General features: G+C 40.2%; 1 protein-coding gene across 1 annotated transcript in view; it reads left to right on the top strand.

Moving 5' to 3' along the window:
- Positions 1-20,457, top strand: part of DDAH1 (dimethylarginine dimethylaminohydrolase 1) — a 137,351-nt gene that overhangs the window by 74,831 nt on the left and 42,063 nt on the right. The window contains exon 2 of the mRNA XM_003784185.3: positions 16,795-16,894. Within this exon, the coding sequence (XP_003784233.1) occupies positions 16,795-16,894 (100 nt within the window). The remainder of the gene's footprint in view (positions 1-16,794; positions 16,895-20,457) is intronic.

Genomic DNA, 20,457 nt, shown 5'->3' on the forward strand with positions numbered 1-20,457 from the left:
CTCTTACTGATTCATGTATATTTAGAGAAGCAAGTCTCTGCAAATTGTGATGCAGCTTTACATCCTCAGTTTTAACACATCTCCTAATTTAGCCTGAGTATCTCTTTAAATATTTAAATGATTTGTAAAGTTGTTCCCCAATTCTATCATCACCATAAAAATCGGAATCTCTGCTTTGGGTAAGTCTGGTACTCCAGTGCAAGGAGTTTTACTTATTGTATTTGCAGTCACCTAATGTGATAACAAAAGAGTTTTTTCAGAAGATGTTTATTTAGAAAATCCACTTAAAAGCGATCTCAAGGGCCGAGTGAGGTGGCTCATGCCTGCAGTCCCAGCACTTGGGAGGCTGAGGCAGGTGGATTGCCTGAGCTCACAGGTTTGAGACCAGCCTGAGCCAGAGTGAGACCTCTGTCTCTAAAAATAGGCAGGCATTGTGGCAGGCACCTATAGTCCCAGCTACTTGGAAGGCTGAGGCAAGAGAATCGCTTAAGTGCAGGAGTCTGAGGTTGCTGTCAGCTATGACGCCATGTCCCTCTACAAAAGGTGATAAAGTGAGACTCTGTCTCAAAAATAAATAGTGATCTCAATTTAAATGGTATAAATGTATTTTTAAATTTCTTTATAATAGTACCTCATCATATGCTTACAGTATAATTTTATAATAGCATGAACAAAAAGCATTCTCATAAACATACTTAATGGGCATGTGTGGAACTTTATGTGACAGATCGTGAGCAGTGAGTGGTATCTATGCACAGGCGCTGTGACTACAGAGACTCGCAATGGTTTCATTTTATTCATCTTTACTTTCTATCTTTTCTACATTGAATGTGTGAGGCTAGATGTGTTACCTTTTTCCTCTCAAGTCCAGGGAGGGTGGACTTAGCCAGACCTCTCAGAGACTTGATATATGTTCCTTGCAGTTTGGAAACGCCAAGGACAAGTGTCTGGGAGATCCAGAAGACAAGAAGCCAGTCTGACTGCTTAGATGGGGAAGCAAGAAATGCTACTGTGCTGGGCATAGCTGCGCTGCCGGAGTTTGTCAACAAGGGAAGTGCACATGTTTGCATGTACTAGACATGGTCACATAAGAGAAGAGGCTGGGGCTCGGCGCCTGTGGCTCAAGCGGCTAAAGCACCAGCCACATACACCTGAGCTGGCCAGGTTCGAATCCAGCCCGGGCCTGCCAAACGACAATGAGGGCTGCAACCAAAAAATAGCTGGGCATTATGGCGGGTGCCTGTAGTCCCAGCTACTTGGAGGCAGAGGCAAGAGAATTGCTTGAGCGCAGGAGTTGGAGGTTGCCATGAGCTGTGATGCCATAGCACTCTACTTAGGGTGACAGCTTGAGGCTCTGTCTAAAAAAAAAGAGAGAGAGAGAGAGATAAAGCTGGGCTGGTCTCCAAGATAATATAACCCAAGGAAGCATGAGGTCCCCCATAGTGAGAGCCTGGATGAAGTGAACCACCGATGAACCAGGGGCAGATAACTCAAGCTATAAAGATTCCTACAGTCTAACTCTAAGCAGTTCAGTCTCCCATATCTGGAGACATATTAGTATTTGGATGTGCAGAATAACAGAAAGTATGCATTGATAAGCTCCGTCCTCTGTGCAGAGATGTGCCTTGTGAGCCAGAATGGGCAGTGGCTACTATCATTGTAGGATGAAGTTTTATATATTCAGGCTTTGGGGGCCCATATATCTCTCAACTTTCGCCAAGGACACATCAACCATTATTCACCAACCAGCCATAGCTTTTTTCATTTTTTGTCTATCTCTTTTCAGTTTTAACTACAAAGGAATGCTTACTAGTCATGCTTTTAAAAAGTTGTTAGAATCTTAGTTTTTTGTGTAATCTTTTAACTACTAGATTTATCTACATTCTCCTTGTTCTTAGAGCTATCTCTAGGTTAATTTCTTTTTTTTTTTGAGACAGAGTCTCAAGCTGTCACCCTGAGTAGAGTACTGTAGCATCGCAGCTCACAGCAACCTCAAACTCTTGGGTTTAAGTGATTCTCTTGCCTCAGCTTCCCAAGTAGCTGGGATTACAGGCACCTGCCACAATGCCCCACTATTTTTTGGTTGCAGTTGTCATTGTTGTTTAGCAGGCTGGGGCCAGATTCAAACCCACCACCCTAGGTATATATGGCCAGCACCCTGCCAACTGAGCTATGGGCGGTGCCTTTTTTTTGGAGACAGAGTCTCACTCAGTTGCCCTGGGGTTGAGTGCCATGGTGTCATAGGTCACAGCAACCTCAAACTCTTGGGCTTAAATGATTCTCTTGCCTTAGCCTCCCCAGTAGCTGGGACTATAGGCGCCCACCACAAAGCCTGGCTATTTTTTAGAGACAGGGTCTCACTCTTGCTCAGGCTGGTCTCAAACTCCTGAACTCAAGCAATCAGCCTGCCTCAGTCTCCCAAGTGCTGGGATTGCAGGCATGTATCTCTCTGGGTTTTTGGAAGGATACTCTCTTTAGTTCTCAGGCACTAAATGACATTAATCACTCAAGAGGCAGTATGTTCAATTGTGCTCTGAATACCTGAAAGAGTTACTCTACATGTCAGATTTCCCAAGGTACTCTCTAGGAGAAAGGGGAGGAACAAGAAAATCTGGCAGGCCATGTAATGTCAATAAGAAATACATGGATTATATATTTGCATAATACTGAAACATTTACCTTTGACAATATAAACAGAACTGTATTCACTGGGGATTTATTTCAAAATTTGAATATCAATTCATGTGATGTTAAATTTAGTTAAGTTACATCAAAAAACCTTATAAACCATGCCCACTATTAAACTAAGTGGGTTTTTTGCCAAGAGATTATATGCTTTGTTAGACTATAAACTTTGTGCACTTTATAATAAGCACATTCTTGTTCTGAAATGGAATGCATCTGATTTCTAATAAATCTTCTTGAGAAACAGTGGGTCCCAGCCAGCTCCTCCCTGGTTCAAGGGAAAAGACAATAAATAGGGGCATTGACATTTATGAGAATCTAATTTCATCATGCTCTGCTCATAAGAAGAGAATCTAGATGGCATTAAGGCTACATTGTACACTGAGAACTCCTCAGGGCCAGATATGAAGTCCCTTCTGTGTTACATTTCTAGTAGCCATTCCTCATCTAAGTGTTTTATTTAAACATTAGTTAATATTTAGTGATTAAATTAGAAGCAGTTTTTCTTAAAAGGAGAAAAGCTGGAAGGGAAAGAAACCATATTTTCCTTTTTTAATTTAATTTAATTTTTTGTTGTTGTTGTTGAGACTCAGAATTACAAGTCATCCTTGGTAGAGTGCCATGGCATCATAGGTCACAGCAATTTTAAACTCTTGGGCTCAAGCGATCCTCTTGCCTCAGCCTCCCAAGTATCTGGGACCACAGTAGGTACCTGCCACAATGCCTGGCTATTTTTTGGAGGTGGGGTCTCACTGTTACTCAGGCTGGTCTCAAACTCCTGAGCTCAAGCAATCTACCCACCTTGGCCATATTTTTCAAAAGTAATCTGAGAAAAGCAAAGGTCATTAGCTAGATGATAATAAGTTACTTTTGGTAAAATATCAACTCAATAGAATGTTTCTATTAAGAAAATACTATTGAACTGTTCCAGTCTCAGCCCAATCAAGGATGCCTTGGATTTGGTAACAGTGCAGAGAAATGTTTACTATTTTTGTTACCACAATATTAAAACATGGATAACGCTAAAACCAAGGACAGTTTCTTGAAGCTAGCCGTTTTGTACAACTATGGTCATAAATAAACCCTCATTTGATATCCATGAGCATCCAAATATTCAGCTCCCATTTTTTTCACTAGCATATTTTAAATAAATTCCAAGAGAAACAAATGTGTAAACATATGACAAAGAGTGAATATGTATGGCCGGGCGCCCATAGCTCAGTGGTTAGGATGCCAGCCGCATGCACTGGAGCTGGTGGGTTCAAACCCAGCCCAGGCCTGCTAAACAACAACAAAAAAATAGCTGGGCATTATAGCAAACACCTGTAGTCCCAGCTCTAAGGAGGCTGAGGCAAGAGAATCACTTGAGCCCAAGAGTTGGAGGTTCCCGGGAGCTATGACACCACAGCACTCTACCAAGGGTGACAGTCAGACTGTGTCTCAATTAAAAAAAAAAAAAAATGAATAAATATGTTGAAAATCATTTGCCATGCAGCAGCCTGGAGTCAGAAGGCAGCTTCTCACAATTCACTACTATGCACTCTCCCTACGCTGACTACAACTTTTTACAACCATCTCTAATGACAGCTTTAATAACAACAGTCAAAAAAGCCAAGGACTAGGAAGAAAAAAAGTAAGCACCAACATTCTAAAATAGTAACAGTGGTAACAATAGTCCCAGCCTTCCAAAAACCATCCTGCAGTTGGCTCCAAACCCTGGGCACAGTGGAACAGTCGAAAAAGCATTAACTCAACACCAGTTGTGGAGATGGCTTGTTTCCACTGGCGAAAAATTAGCAAGTGCAATTTTTTTAAGGAAATGCCGCCTTACCCATTTTTAGCGTATCCAACAGTCATTGAGGATACACTAATGACTGGTTTCTCAGTCAGGATCTTTAGGGGACCTGCTTGAATAACTGAAGAAGAACGTGTTTTGTAATTAGTGCAGCAAGCCTTCAGGAGTCCTGTGGTGCTGTACGGTGCAAATGTATTTTGGGCTGACGGCTGTGTTTGAAAGTTGTTTCTATAGCCTTACCTACTCTATGATTTGCTTAATGAAATTCACCGTGTCTCCCGGTCAAGTGATCTCAATTTCCAAAGGGATGGTTTCTAAAAGAATTAAATCTTATGCTACTGCTCTGGTTGATCTGTTGTTGTTCTGAGACAAAGGTCTTGCTAGGTTTTCCTGGCTGGAGTGCAGTGGCTATTCACAGGCACCACCATAGCACATCGTGGCCTTAGGCTCCTGGGCCCAAGCCATCCTCCAGCCTCAGCATGTGCCACTGTGCCTAGTTTTACTGTTATGTTTTATACCATCTATAAAGCTGAATTTAACAAGAAAATGTACAGGCAATGGGCATGAAGTAGCATTTGATGCCTTTACTAACTACAGTTCATTATAATCCATTAATTTTTTTCCAGACCTTTTATCTAGATGGTATCGGTGCAACCATAATGAATTACGTAGCCCTCTCTGCCATAGGAGAATTTTTCCATCCATTGCTGCAAACAGCTGAATAAATAATGACTCCTGGAGTCACTTTGTTAGATTACTTTAGTTAAAAGTGATGTCGAAGGCAGGTTTTCTCACATCACTCCCTACCTGCCACAGTTACAAATAGTTCTTCTAATGTCTCTTGGTTTTAAGTTCTTTTTTATCTTATTGACTACCAATTCTTACTTCTGGTTCTAAATACTCCCCAGAAGTCCCGACTAATACTCTATAGTCAAATTTGTAGATCTTTCCATTTGAATGTCTGAAAGGCCCTTCAAACTCAACATGGCAAACCCAGTTTTGAATTTCCCTTCTAGACTTGCTGCTCTCCTCCCCTGCCTTCTCTCCATTAGTAATTGGGACCCCCATCCTCCCAATCGCTCAAGACAAAAATGTCAGAGCTACCCTTGAGTCCTTTCTTTCTTCACCCCTACATCTAACCGACCAACTCCTGTCAACTCTCCCTTAAAACACATGCAAATTCAGACACTTTTCTTTGCCCCCACTTGTCCACCACTATCTTGCACTTGGACCACTGGAGCTGCCCCTTAACTAATTTCCCTGCTTGCATTTGTGCCTTCCAATCCATTTTCCCCAATGTAGAATTATCTTTGTAAATTAATTTATGTCACTCCCCTCCTCCACATTCTCCAGTGACTTCCTATAGCAGCACTTAAAATTACAGCCCTTTATGCTGGCTTGCTAAATCAGTATGATCTGACCCCATTTTCTATCCCCAGCTTTATCTGGTAACAAGCTGTATTAGTTTTCAAGGGCTATTATAATAAAGTACTGCAGAATGGATGGCTTAAATAACAGAAATTTATTTCTCATAATTCTGGAGACTAGAAGTCTGAGATGAAGGCATTGGCAGGGTTGGTTCCTTCTGAACCCTGTCCATGGTTTGCAGACAGCCACCTTTTCCCTGTGTCTTCACATGGCCCTCCACCTCTGTGTTTGTGTCTGTGTCTTCTCATCTCGTAAGGACACCAGTCATATTGGATTAGGGGCCACCCCCATGACCTCATTTTAACCTTGTCACCCTTTAAAGACCCTCTCTCCAAATATAGTCCCATTCCAAGGTACTGGGAATTGGCCCATCGCCCCTGCCCTCTTTGTTCTAGCGCCATACCAACTCTCTTTCTATTCCTTGAACAAGTGAAGTTGGTTCCACCTTAGGCCCTTTGTACTGGCTCTTGCTGGAAGATTCTTCTCCCTGGTGTAACAGAATCGGTCCTTTTAATCATTCATGTCTCAGCCCAACTGTCACATTTTCAGAATGGGTGATCCTGATCTCCCAATCTAGGGTAACCACCCACACATTTATCCTGACTATCCTGAATTAAATCTCTGCATAGCACTAAGCATTCTCTAATATTTTTTTCTGCTTACTATTTATTACCTGTGTCTGCATATCCCCAACAGAATATATACACGGTTCTTTCGTATACATGCCAAGTATATTGAAAATACTGAATAAATGTATATTGAATGACTTGATAAATGAATGAAATTATTGGAGAAGAGAGGTGGTTAGTGGTTATGAGGACAAAGGTGGTTTTCTTTCTTGGAAGTCTTTACAAATAAAGATGAATCTAGTCACCTTTGAAATGTCATAAGAGTTGTTTACAACAGGTCATCCAACCTTGTGATTATCCCCTGGCTAAATGTAAGTTTTTTGAACAACGCTTCTAGAAATTCTGATGACTTACAAAGCTGCTCAACTGTTCATTCAGTACACAGAGTGTGACAGAGGCCAGAGCTTGTGTTAATGGAACACCCTAGGGCACGTGGGAGCTCACAGAAGGAATCTCTATCCCAGGTAGTACCTACAGTTGGAGTAGGAGCAGGGAACGTCTGGAAGGCTGCCAGGGCAGCTTAATGCCTACAATGTACTAACTATCCACTGAACATACAGGATATTCCCAATACTGCAAATGTGTTTGTGTCTGGCAGCGTGCGACTCCTCTGAATTCACAGAGAATTATGGGGACTGCAAGTGCTGGGCCTGGTGCTTATTTTGGATGGTGTGCACAGCAAATTTTTATGCTTCTCAACTTTCAGGAAAATTAGTTTAAAATTTTTAAAAACTTGTCAGTTCTCTGGTTTTTAACGTACTGAATTTTTACAGGTCTTTTGGCAGCTGACACTTATTTTGATTTGACATTTGGTAGATAATTATTTTTATTTGTCCTCTGCAGACAGAATTCAGTGGCTTCTGAGTATGCAACACACGTATTGTGTCATTGTCATCAATAAGGAATTGGACCACTTGAATTAGTACGTTATATGTCAAGAAAGCTGACGAGACCAGCAGAGCTCCTGCCTTGCTTTTCATTAAAAAGTTAAATGTTGTTTCCAGCCTTCCTTTGAGAAAACTGTCCTGCAGTGCTATCTTTGTGGAGAGACCTTTGCATTTCTGGAACTTTGTTATTGTCTGTTCCCCAGATAATGACAAAGATCTTTACCAGTTTTATCCAGAGTGATTTTTATTTCTCCTGTGTTCTCTGGCCCCATTGGTTTTCCTTCCACATTTTTGTCTAACCTTCCTGGATGACGACATGTCCTCTGGATCTGAGCGATGGTTCAGAGATGAAAGTGTTGAGATCTTAACTTGTAGCTCTGACATACTGAGCAGCAACAATTGTGATCTATCTCACATAACCCTTCCTGGGGTGCCTTTAGCTTTACCAACTGTTATTTATAATCTGCTGTTCTCTACCATAAGGGTGATCTTAGTGTTCCAAGTGGCTAAGTGGTTATAAATGACATAGGATCAACATTGTTAGCCAAGATAGCAGGTTAAATCACATCTTACGTATTATATAATTTGTGATATGGTAAGCCATGGTGTATTCCTAGAAAAAGAAAAACAATCCTCTATTAACAGTCATTTCTGCATCAGAATTTAATGAGTTCGACTATGTGCTCTGTGGTTACTGTCTCTTTGGATACTGTTTGTCAATTTTGTTTTTTAAATAAGTGAGTTACTTTTAGGTGCAGCTAACAGAAAACTCAGCATTTCAGGTGCAGCTAACAGAAAACTCAGTGTGGTAAGGAAATCTATGTATCTCATCTATCAAGAACTCCAGGACTGTATAGTTGGGAGTCTGAGCAGCTCAATACTGTCATCAAGGCTCTGATTCTTGCCTTCTATCTTCCCTGCCACGCATGATGATGGCTGTTCTTAACAGTTCCAGGTACAACATCCATATAGGTCAGTGTCCAAAGGAAGAAGAGGGATTATGTTTTGTTCTATGGCTTTAGGAACCTCTCAACAGACTTCTCAGTGGCCAAAACTGGATCATTTGCATCAGTCCCTGGCACAAGAGATGGAACTGCCATGACTGGTTTAGACTGGGAGGAACTTGAAGGGATATGGTGATAATTCAATAATCCATGTGAAATTTCTTAGCACAATGCTTGGCACTTTGAATGTTATAAAGTTTACTTGTTATTAATGCTGGTAAATCTTTGTTATTAAAATTATAAAAGAGGGCCTACATTGTGAGTAGTTAAGAGGTAGATTCCTTAGACCAAGCATCCTCAAAGTACGGCCCGCAGGCTAACCGAGGACATCTGGCCCACCAGCTGTTTTTGCCACCGCTGCCTGTCCTGCTTAGCAGCCGACTTGTCCCAGGGCCCGCAGTCTGCCCCTCCAACGGTCTGAGGGACAGTGAACTGGCCTCCTGTTTAAAAAGTTTGAGGACCCCTGCCTTAGACCTTGTTGATATAGGTACTGTATTGAGAGGTAGAGATATTACAAGGATCACCGGGGAAATCCCAGCTACAGGACTGGTTGTAGGACCAAGGCTCAAATCCTTAGACCACAGACAGGGCCCTACTCATAGGAAGGGACTGGGATAAGCTACTAGAACAGAACTCCATGGAAATGAACCAAAGCAGTACCCAGGTATGTGGTTGGAAGAGGGGCAAAGCAGAAAGAATGACTTGATCCTGAGTCTGGGCATTGACCCCCCCCCCTTTCACGGGTGCTGGGAATTGGTAGAGAATGAATGCAAAGTTGATGAAATCTATTGTACTATATGTAGATAAAAGAAAATACAGAGATTAGCAACTAAACAGGGCCTGATACCTGTCCTCTCATGGGAAAGGCATTATAGATGGTCTGTGTAGTATGATTATTCTCACTGTTGGCAGCCTTGGAGAAACTATGTGATGGGTTACTCCATAAAATAAAGCATACATATCATAAGTTAGTGTTAAGTTGACATGCATGCACCTTGTTTTCTAGATATAGTTTACTTATTGTACAGAATCCTTCTGTTCACCTCTGAGGGCTCCCATCCTTCTAGAATTTTTTTAACATGCTTTTGGGTTGCCCCTGTCTTGAAAGCTTCCATCTATATATGCCGCAACCCCTTGCTTCTGATTAGATTTGGTTAAACACCAGAATATTTTACTCATGAATAACCATCTGGGGGTTTTCTATAAACTCTGTGGGAGGGAAAGGGAAATAGTATTACAGTTAGAGTCACATTTATGAATGCCAAAAATTGTTTTGAGACTACAACTCTAGAGCTGGAAATGACCTCATTTTTTAAGATCTGCCCCCTCAATTTACAAATATGGAAACCAAAGTGCTAAATAGACAAGCTAATTTTTAGCAGTTGTCACTAGAAATAAGCCAGAGAATTTAGAAATCTAAGAATCAATGGGAAAAAATGCAATGGCTATATAATAGCTGTGGGAAATGTTTCAAGAAATCTTATTCACGTAAAAGTTGTTATAACGAAAGTTCAGTAAGAGGGAAAATGAACTAAGTGGTTATAAAACTTTCATACACGTTGACTATTCTATAAATAGCATGAGTTCCTTGTCACAGGGTTAGTGATATTTATTTGACTCTGATAACTTTTAAAGACTTTAATGATTAAATAGTTGCCAGTTGTATTGACCATTTTTCTAATACAGCCAGCCCCCCATTAATTTTTCAGAGACGAAGTAAGTTGAACTGTTTACAGTCAAAGGATATCCAGAAACTCCTTTGTTTCTAAGAATTCCAGATGACCTACCAACAGGAATAGAAAACTACTATTAACATTTTGATTTTTTAGCTTACGTGTTATTTCTTGAAAGGGTTTTTCTTTGATTCCCCCTCCATCTGAATTATATGCCCCTCCTAGTTTTCAAAGCACATTGTGGTGTTCCCTCACAGCCCTTGTCATAACTGCATATGGCTTGTGCCAATGTTTAATTCCCATCACCCCAAGCACTGTGTGGATGTAAAAGGGCCTGGCACTCACATAGACATTGAATATTTACTGAATGAGTGAAAGTGAGATAAGGTTGGGGTTTCTACTGCTGTATGATAAATTACCTAAACCTAGCAACTTAAAAGAATGCCCTGTTTGTTATCTCATAGTGTTTGTAAGAAGTTCTGGCACAATATAGCTAGATTTTTGCTCAGGGTCATATGAGGCTTATAGTCAAGGTGTTAGCTGAGTTGTATTCTCTTCTGAAGCTCAGAAGATTTTTTCAGATTTTTATCAGCCTTCCATTCCTTGTGGTGGTAGGACTAAGGTTCCATTTTTGTTACTGTTGTTTTGCTGGCTGTCAGCCAAGAATAGCCCTACAGGTACCTGCCCCCACAAGCAATTCACAACACGGCTCTTTGCTTTCTTCAAGTTTCAGATAATCTCTCAGACCTCCTCTGTCTCTAACCTTTAAACCCCTTTTTAGATGCTCTGCTGTTTAAGTCAAGCCCACACAGAGTAATCTTCCTTGTGATTAATTCAAATCAATTGATAAGGTGTATCTGCCCACTAGATAGTTAACTTCACAGAGGCAAGAGCTGTGGCTTTAAAAAAAGATAAAAAGAAAGAAATCTTTGTAGCCTGGTTTAAAAAAGAAAGAAAAAAATTTTTTAATTTAATAACTTAAAAAAAGTTGACACTCACCAAATGTTTGTTGAACTGAGATATTGATAACGTGAGAAAATACGGGTGAAAACATGATACAACATAAAGCAATGGCGAGAATCCAGCCAACGTACTAGCAAGCGGCCACAGTGACCAAAGATGTGCTGATTAACAAAGAAGAGTAAAGTAGCCTAAAGAAATAAAATATAGCCTTTTGAATGTGACCCAGGACAACATAGTGTGACTTTGAGGTATCAGCAAGTTCCAGGGCAGCTGTGCCTTGACGTGCTGGAGACATTACATCAGCTTTCTGAGCGGCTTCCTCAGCATTACCTACAATGTCACACTTCACATTGAAAGGCAAGACACAGCCAGCAAGTTGGGAAAAGGAAACAACCTCCCCACCCACCTGGCTAGGTTGCTGCTTATCAACTCTTTGGAGCTAGACAAGAGCAAAGGTAGGATGACAGTGTGAATTTAAAGCTCTTACAATGCGATGAGTTATAAGGAAACTTGGAAAGTTTAAGTGAGCACTGAAAACCTAGTGGTGATAGCAGTGACAGCACAGCTTGTCACCCACAGACGGGCCAACTCTGAGGGCCACACTGGTGGCTGTAACATCTGGCAGTCCGTCCAGCAGAAGCAGCTAATGGAAAGCAGCTTGGCTGACAGAGGTTGGTGACTGTTCTCTATGGAGCCACAGTTCAGACCTGTTCAGACCTCAGGAACACAGTCACAGGATCCAGAGTGAAGATGGGAAACATATTTTATTTCTTTAGGCTACATGCAGTGAAAGTTGACTTTGGACAGGGTCAACTGGAAAATAGCACCACTAATGAGAAATGTCAAACTAACAAGAATGGTACTGAAAGTGACTACAAATATAGCTCCCTACGAAAACTGTGTGTCTATATATTTTTTTGTTTGTATTAAGGCAAGTTTGGGGGGCCATTGTTTTGTATCATTTGGAGCTTTTTGGTATTTTAGGTTCGGGGGAGATTTTGCAAGAGGGAAAGGAAAATTTGGCTTAGGAGATATCTTATTTCATACTGAAAATGGTATGTTTTTATCTTGTTTTTTTTTTTTTGTTTGTGTGTTTGATTTTTTTGAAAGGTAACCAAAATCCAAACCAAAGACTTGATTAATTTAGGGCAGAATAATAATCATGCCATCAACTACTAGTTTTGAGCACGATGTGCTGGGCACTCAGCTGGGTGACTTATGCATATCTTTGTACTTTTTATTCACATAATTCCTCTTAGAAAACATTATCCCATTTGCAGATTAGGAAGCAGGCTCAGAGAGGTGAACTTATTCTAAATTTATTGCTAATAAGTGAGAAAGCCAATATTCTTTTTTTTTTTTTTTTTTTTTTTGAGACAGAGCCTCAAGCTGTCCCCCTGGGTAGAGTGCTATGGCTTCACTGCTCACAGCAACCTCCAACTCCTGGGCTCAAGCGAGTCTCTTGCCTCTGCCTCCTAAGTAGCTGGGACCACAGGCGCCCGCCACAACGCCCGGCTATTTTTTGGTTGCAGCCGTCATTGTTGTTTGGCGGGTCCGGGCTGGGGATTCGAACCCGCCACCTTAGGTGTACGTGGCTGGCGCCTTAGCCGGTTGAGCTATAGGCGCCAAGCCGAAAGCCAATATTCTAACCCTCACTTTTTTCCACTCACCACGAGGGTCTAAAACGAGTAAAAAAAGGCAGGATGGCAGATAAGTGACAGCAACAGAGATAAGAGGAGACTAAAACTAGGAAAAGTAAGAAAGGAGACAAGTGCTGAGAACGAGAAGGCATTCTTTAGCCTGGTAGGGCTCTGTAGAGAGGCAGTGTCGTCAGCAACCATGACCATCCTATGTCATCGTGGCTGATGCTCTTGAGTCCTGGGGACATCTGAGCAGTTTATAGAGTATCTCTGGAGGGCTACATCAGCTACATCAAAAGCACAGGGTATGTCCTGTCAGCTTCCAGGAGCTAGAAGGAACTAAAATTGGAATAACTTAAATTTACATGTAAATGCGTCCTAAATGTATATATACTAACTTTACCTTGGCTTTGCAGAAAACAAACAAAAAAAAACAACTGTACTTTTAATTCACTGGAGAGCAGATAGGATCTGTCCTGGGATGAGTAAAACATACACCACTTGTCCAAATGTAAGAAAAAAAACAGCCGCTTTTTTCTTGCAAGGCAGTTTTCATAACACAAGAATCTGTCACCATGTGTACGAATGCTGATGTTCACCAGAAGAATATAAGTCATGTCTAATATTTATTGAGTAATTATTGTGTGCTGAGTGATTTATTTGTATTTAATGATCAAAAGGAACCTCAGAAGTTGATACTATGAATATCACCACTAAAGATATAAAGCTGAGGCTCAGCAAGTTAAAAAACCTGAGGTCATGTGGCCAATAAGTAGAAGAGCTGAGATTTGAACCCCAGCCCTGGGTCGTAGCAATACACTATGCAGACATTCCTCGTAGAGTGACTGTAAACGCATAGCCCCAATAACTCTTCATTTTTTAACATTAGCACTTTAAGAAAGAAAAACAGGGAGGGGGGGGAAAGCAAAGATAATTATAGTTGTTCCCTGGTAACCAAGGTGGATTAGTTCCAGGACCCCTACCTCTACCCACCCCCAAACCAAAATCCACAGATGTTCAAGCCCCTGATATAAAATGGCGTAATATTTGCATACAAACTATGGACATCTTGTCTTGTCTTATACTTTAACTCATCTCTAAATTACTTAAATCCTGTAATAATGTAAATGCTATGTAAGTCATTGTCATTCTGTATGTTTTTTACTTGTGATTTTTCTTTATTTTCCAAATACTTTTGATTCACATTTGGTAGAATCTGGGGGTACAGCACATGTGGATACAGAGAGCCAAGTGTACCCTAAAACTAGTACCAGCTCTAAAAGAGAAAGAAGGAGGGGCAGAGGTGGTAGGAAGCGCCAGTGACCAGGGAAGGAATCTGTGGTAAAGGATGGGGGAGAAAAGATGGGCCAAAAAGATATGAATGTGAAATTTTGGAAAATGAAATCAAAGTGCACGTAGCCTAAAAAGGAAAGGAGGAAAGTTCTCGTAAACCTTTAGAACAGAGAATGAAAATTACTGTACATAATTTTCACACTTCAGGGTTTACACTTCAAGGTTGAAGTTCAGGTTTAAATGAACTGATGATTTTTGTCTTTTTTTTTGTTTGTTTTGTAATTTACCTTTTCTATTTCTAATTTTGTGGCTACAATGACCCATTCAACTCAGCCTTTGGAATTGATACTGTTTGTTCTAATGGTTTCTCTGAGTAATGCTAAGTTCCACTCTGCAAGGTTAGTGTCTCAATGAAAGGTGGGGGTGTTATTTAGTCATTTTTTTTTTCCTCTTGAAAGTTAATTAAGTCAACATTAACCATGGCTGTGTAACAGCTGAATGGTCAGTTTCTTGAAGGCTCATGGTTTGGATCTTTTCCTGTGAAAATTCCCACTTGTATAGTTATATTTAGTGTCCTAACTGCCTGAATAGCTGGCTTGCTATAGGCCCGTGTGTCAGGGCGACGCCGGGCCTGCTTGCAGCCGACTTTGTCTGCTTCCCTGGAACCTCTGTGCCAGGAGCTTGTGGCTCTCAGTGGAGAGCCTGCTGAGTTCAACCTCTCAGTTTCTTCTCCAGAAATCTCCCTGGGGTTAGCACTGCTGATGTGATGCCATGTGGTCCTGCAATTCTCAAAACTGTTGACTTGATGTTTACAATTTTTTAAAGACTCATCCATGCGCTTAACTCTGAAAGTAATATAGTATCCTCAACATTTGTGGTATGGACCTATCCCGATGACTTTGTTTACATGGATGTGATTGATGTGATTGAATTTTTCAAGTACTGCCCCTGCACAAAAGCCAGTTTTTCAATGTCAGTACAGCTGTTTTAACTTTTAAGAAACCGCAAACATTTTATCCTCTAAAACTTCAATTTCGAAAAGCATCGACTTCTTAAAGGAATACGGTGTTTCTGAAACTGGTATACAATAGTCCCTCTAGTTCAGCTCTTCTTTAACTTTTTTTTTCCTTCTTTCTTTTTTTTAAGCCAGTCAAATTTAGCAGTTGTGGGGTGGGGGGTTGAATACCACTTTAGAGGTAGTCATGTTAATAACCAGCTTCTTCTTTAACTTTTAAGAGTTGACTAAATCTCCTGAGTAGCTACATATAAACTTTCCACATCAAAATGCATATTACGGCTGAATTCCTAATAATCTTTAAAGTCCTAAGTTTATAATAGAAGCAGTACTCACAGAAACAAAAAGTTAACTGTAGCTCAGTTCTCATGAGCTCTCCGTAAGCTTGGTGAATTTTCCGTGGACGCAGAAGCAGAGATGCCAGAGGAAACAGTTGTGTGTTTTCCTGGGTTCATAGTGCCCAACAAGTCATGGTAAATGTTTTGCTCCTTTTTTTATGCTATAGCAACAATTCCATTTCCTATTACATAGGAAAACCTATCCTGCTGTTAAAAGAGGTCACTGGATGTATTTACTACAACGTTAAGGCCATTTTGTCCATGGAAATAATTTTTATTGTTCTGAGTCACTCTGGTTCATGGAATTTTTACATGAGTTCCAGGACAAGGATGAGATGATGTATTTATTTTACTTTGTATCCTTTTTAATGTTTTTTTGAATGCATGAATGTCAGGCTTGTTGTCAAAGTATTTCCATATTTTTATGACTGTAAAAGTAACTCTGCTCTATTTATGTCTCATAAACTCTTCATTGACAATTCACTCTGTGTACTCAACATGCCGTATTTTGGCAGAACTTTCTGCTTTGCCCAGTGTGATGTGATCTCTTGTTTTTTCCCCCTATTCATGTCTTTTCAATGTATGTCTTTACCACGCTAAAGATTTGGCAGGCCTTCAAAACTATTTAAATTCCTTTGTTGAGCTGATAGGACTTAGAATTGTGAGCTTTTTTTTTTAAGCCTCAACTTTTTTTTTCTTGTATCAAAGTAATCTTCACTGGAAGTGTTCCCTAATTCCTCCCAGAATATCTCTGTGTTTTAGACACACCCCAGAATCATAGAATTTCCCTGAAATTCATTTTCAAATATTCTTTGGTTTGATTGTAATTGTTGTATTTGTTTATCACCTCCAGGAGACTAAGTTTTAAAGGATAGATAATTCTGTTAACTATGTAGCATAAACTCAAGTAACAGTTTAGATTTACAGAGAAGCAGTGGCTATTCTGACATTTTAGAAAATCCTTTTAATAGAAAGCAATGACTGTCGTATGGGTTGAGATTTCAAGTCACTAGTTATGGTCACTCATATTCTTTCTATAGCTTACTCTCTGTATGTTTAATTCTGACTAAATGACTAACTCACATGAGGTTTAAAGTTAAAGCTTGTACCTTCTGGCCAGGGTAGGAGGGTTAGATCCTCTACTTCCGCCTTCCAGACTTGGGTACTCTAACGGGTCAGCCTTCCCACAGAAAAAGGGATGATGATATTGACTCCGCCTTAATCTAGAAGGGAAGAAAATGGGCACTTCTAACCGATAATTTCTTCTATCACAAATGATCTCAATTAGTCCTACACTGTGCTACACGTGTTCATATATTCCCAAGTATGGGTGCGTATTTGTGTGTGCATGAGAGAATGAGGTGGTCTTTAGAGGTTTTAGGTAGTTGGTTCTCCTTGTCAGGAAATGGTAGGTTATTCATCTGAGTCATTTTCTCTTCAACAGGTTGACATGATGAAAGAAGCATTAGAAAAACTTCAGCTCAATATAGTAGAGATGAAAGATGAAAATGCGACCTTAGATGGTGGAGATGTCTTATTCACGGGTATAGTTGTATTTATTTTTTCTACCCCCAAATATTTTTTGTCCTTGGCCTGTCTTCACTGGTTTTATTGTAGTTTTTTAAAATTGCCAAAGTAATAGATGCTAACTGCAGGGTATTTGGAAAACACAGAAGAGAACCATAAGAAAAAAAAAATGACTTTTCCATTCAAATAGAATCCCTTCAATATTTGGGTGTATGTCTTTTGTGTACTTTTGTATGTATATATTTGCATGTTTTTATACAACTAGTATCCATCAGTACATCATCAGTATGTGTCTTGTTTCTATATAGAGTTCTACGAAATAATTTATGGGTAGGGTGGCAGAGTTTTTCCATTGTCTGACTATTTATCTGGTTTGTATTGAAAGAATTCTTAAGACTAGTGTTATTTACAAATAATGTGCTTCCCAGATGGCAAGATAAATTTAAATAATTTTCTTTGCAAATTAACTTGGCTTAATGCCATATGAATAAAGCAGAACTCAATAAAATTATAAGCAGTTAATATTATTATTGATCTAAAAAGAATCAGTTTTTACTATGTATGATGTGGCTACTAAAGAAATAGTAATTTCAGCATTTAACCTATCTAATTCATCATGATCAGATGATTAGTGTTTTGTAAAATCACTTGTAAAATCTGAATCCGCAGATTCATTCTAGTTATACTGATGAGCAAAATGGTCGATAATAATTTTGGTTTATAGGGAGAGGTTATTTTCCCCTAATTGTCAGAGAATAAATACCTATTTCACCAATACAGCCCTAACAGCAAAGGGATTTGAAAATGTAGCCCCAAGTGGTCTACTTGTGGCTTCTTGGAAATCTCATGTTTTTAGCTGCTGTGAATTTTATATTGACTCCCCTGTGTGTATATAACCAAGATACAGCCATCTTTATTTCAATAGAAAAATAGTGTTTTGTCTTACTTACATTTGGATATAATTAATGTTCCTGGAAGAAGAACGTGGTGTTTATCCTGTGACATTTGAGTAGCTCCTTGCTTGGTGTCCTGACCTGTTGAAAGGGCCAAGTGTAGAGACCTGCCCAAATAGAACTGTCTCGCCCAGAAAGGACTGTCTACCCAGGAAGCAATGAGACATGAACTTCCATTCATGTCTCAGAAGAGCCTCTCATTTTCGGTCCTTAACCCCTCACCTGTACCTGTGGGTGGGGCTGTTGTGTTGCCAACTCAAGAGATACCATTCTCAAATGTCTTGACTCAATAACTAAGAAAATGACATGAAGGTTATGTTAACCAGTTTGATGAGAGTATTTCAAAATGTATGTGAAAACAGCACACTGTACCCCATGATTGCATTAATATACATAGTTGTGCTATAAGAAATTAAAAAAAAAAAGACACACAACTTCTTATCAGGAGTTGTGTGAATAGTATTCCTTGGAGTTGTGCACGGCACAGCTGTGTTGCCACCGCCTCAGGCGGCGGCCTGCCTCTGGGGGTGGTGTGCATACCCACTGAGCCCTAAGAACACAGAACAAGGGGTCAAGAAGACCTACGCTGCATTCTCGGCTCTGGGTGTGACCACGCAGACTCAGGCATTCTTTGAATCTGCCTCTAAGTTCCATTTAGAAAATTCTTTGTGTCTCCCATTGATGACACTTTCATTCTTTTTGGCTTCATGGAACAATAGCCTATTCCTCTAAGAAAATAGGCTTTTGTGAACATCTAGATTTATAAATCACACTTCCTTACAATATAATTCTTTTTTACCAGAACGTAGCCATAGAATGAATAACTTATTGTAAGCAGGTACTGATAACATTTGGAAGATGGTTTAACAAGTTTGTTCAGAGCCATTTCCTTATCTTAACAGTGGAACTGAACAGACCCCCTAAAATCTCCTCCATGCAAAGGCCCCATTCATAGTAGACATCTTTGGATTAAAGTTCCTTCCATAGTATCTCAAGATGTTTGTGACCCACCTTCATTTAGGTCCTAAGCATTGAAGCTTGCCTTTGCTACCATCTGTAGACTTTTAAAACGTATAACACTTAAATTCATGTCTTAATAGTTACTTTGCTCAAAACTGAGGTGACACTGGGATATCTTCGCCTGCTTGGCACCTCATTCACAGATTATGTCTGGTCCTGCCTTCCATATTTTACTCACTTTGATTCTTTTTTATTGTGCATAAACACATCTAACATAAAATTTACCATATGAACCATTTTCAAATGTACAAGTCAAGTGGCGTTAATTATAGCCACAATGGCTCGGCGCCTATAGCTCAGCCGGCTAAGGCGCCAGCCACATACACCTAAGGTGGCGGGTTCGAGTCCCCAGCCCGGACCCGCCAAAACAACAATGACGGCTGCAACCAAAAAATGGCCGGGCGTTGTGGCGGGCACCTGTGGTCCCAGCTACTTGGGAGGCGGAGGCAGGAGACTCGCTTGAGCCCAGGAGTTGGAGGTTGCTGTGAGCTGTAATGCCAGGGCACTCTACCCAGGGGGACAGCTTGAGGCTCTGTCTCAAAAAAAAAAAAAAAAAAAATTATAGCCACAGTGTTGTGCAACCATTACCACCCAACTGTTGGACTGGGAAGAATTGGGTAAAAAGAATCCATAAGACTTTGTGTGTGCCCGGTGTCTGTCCTTTTTCTTCTGTAACTCACAGCTTCATTCATAATTTATCAGGAAACAGACAGAGGAAAGCTGCTTTCCAACGGCAGTTCCTGCCGGAAAATGTGTCAGTCAGACGAGCGGCTACCGGCAAAAATTGTTTCAATCCCATTTCTCTTAAATAAACAGCATCAACTGATGTCTACTTTTTATTTATTTATTTATGTTTGTGTGTGAAATATAGAGTACATTGAAAAAGGGTTATAAAATGTTTATGTACAGTTAAAAGACCAATAATAAATACCTGCATGCCCACCACCTGGCTTAAGAAATAGAACATCAGGGCAGCGCCTCTGGCTCAACAGAGTAGGAGTGCTGGCCCCATATACCAGAGGTGGCAGGTTCAAACCTGGCCCCAGCCAAAAACTGCAAAAGAAAAGAAAAGGAAAGGAGAAAGGAAAGGAGAAAGGAAAGGAGAAAGGAAAGGAAAGGAAAGGAAAGAGAGAGAACATTGTCAGGGCCACAGAAGCCCCTGTGTGGTCCCCCCAGCCTGTCCCTCTTCCCAGCTTCAGGTCACCTCTGCCCTGAATTTTGTGTTGGCCATTGCTTTGTCTTTCTTTGAGTTTTACCTCTATGTATGTATTCCTAAATTATATGTTGTTTTCTTTTGCTTGTCTTATATCTTTATATTATTAGAATCACACTGTATAAACTCTTAGTGCGATTTTTCCACTTTTGCTCTAAGTCGATGGGTGTAGCTATAGTTCATTTTCAATGTTGTGTGTACTCTGGTAAGAAAACACCACAATGTATGTATTCATTTTATTGCTAATGTATATTTGAGTGTTTCCCCTTTTTTTTCTTCTATTATTGTCAATGCTGCTATGTAAATTCTTGTGTGTGTCTCCTGGGGATACATATAGGCGTTTCTCTAGAGTAAATACCTAGAAACAAATTTCAAGCTAACCTCCATTTTGCTT

Source organism: Otolemur garnettii, unplaced genomic scaffold, assembly GCF_000181295.1.
Source record: "Otolemur garnettii isolate 467f Iridium unplaced genomic scaffold, OtoGar3 scaffold00010, whole genome shotgun sequence".
Classification (NCBI taxonomy): Eukaryota; Metazoa; Chordata; class Mammalia; order Primates; family Galagidae; genus Otolemur; species Otolemur garnettii.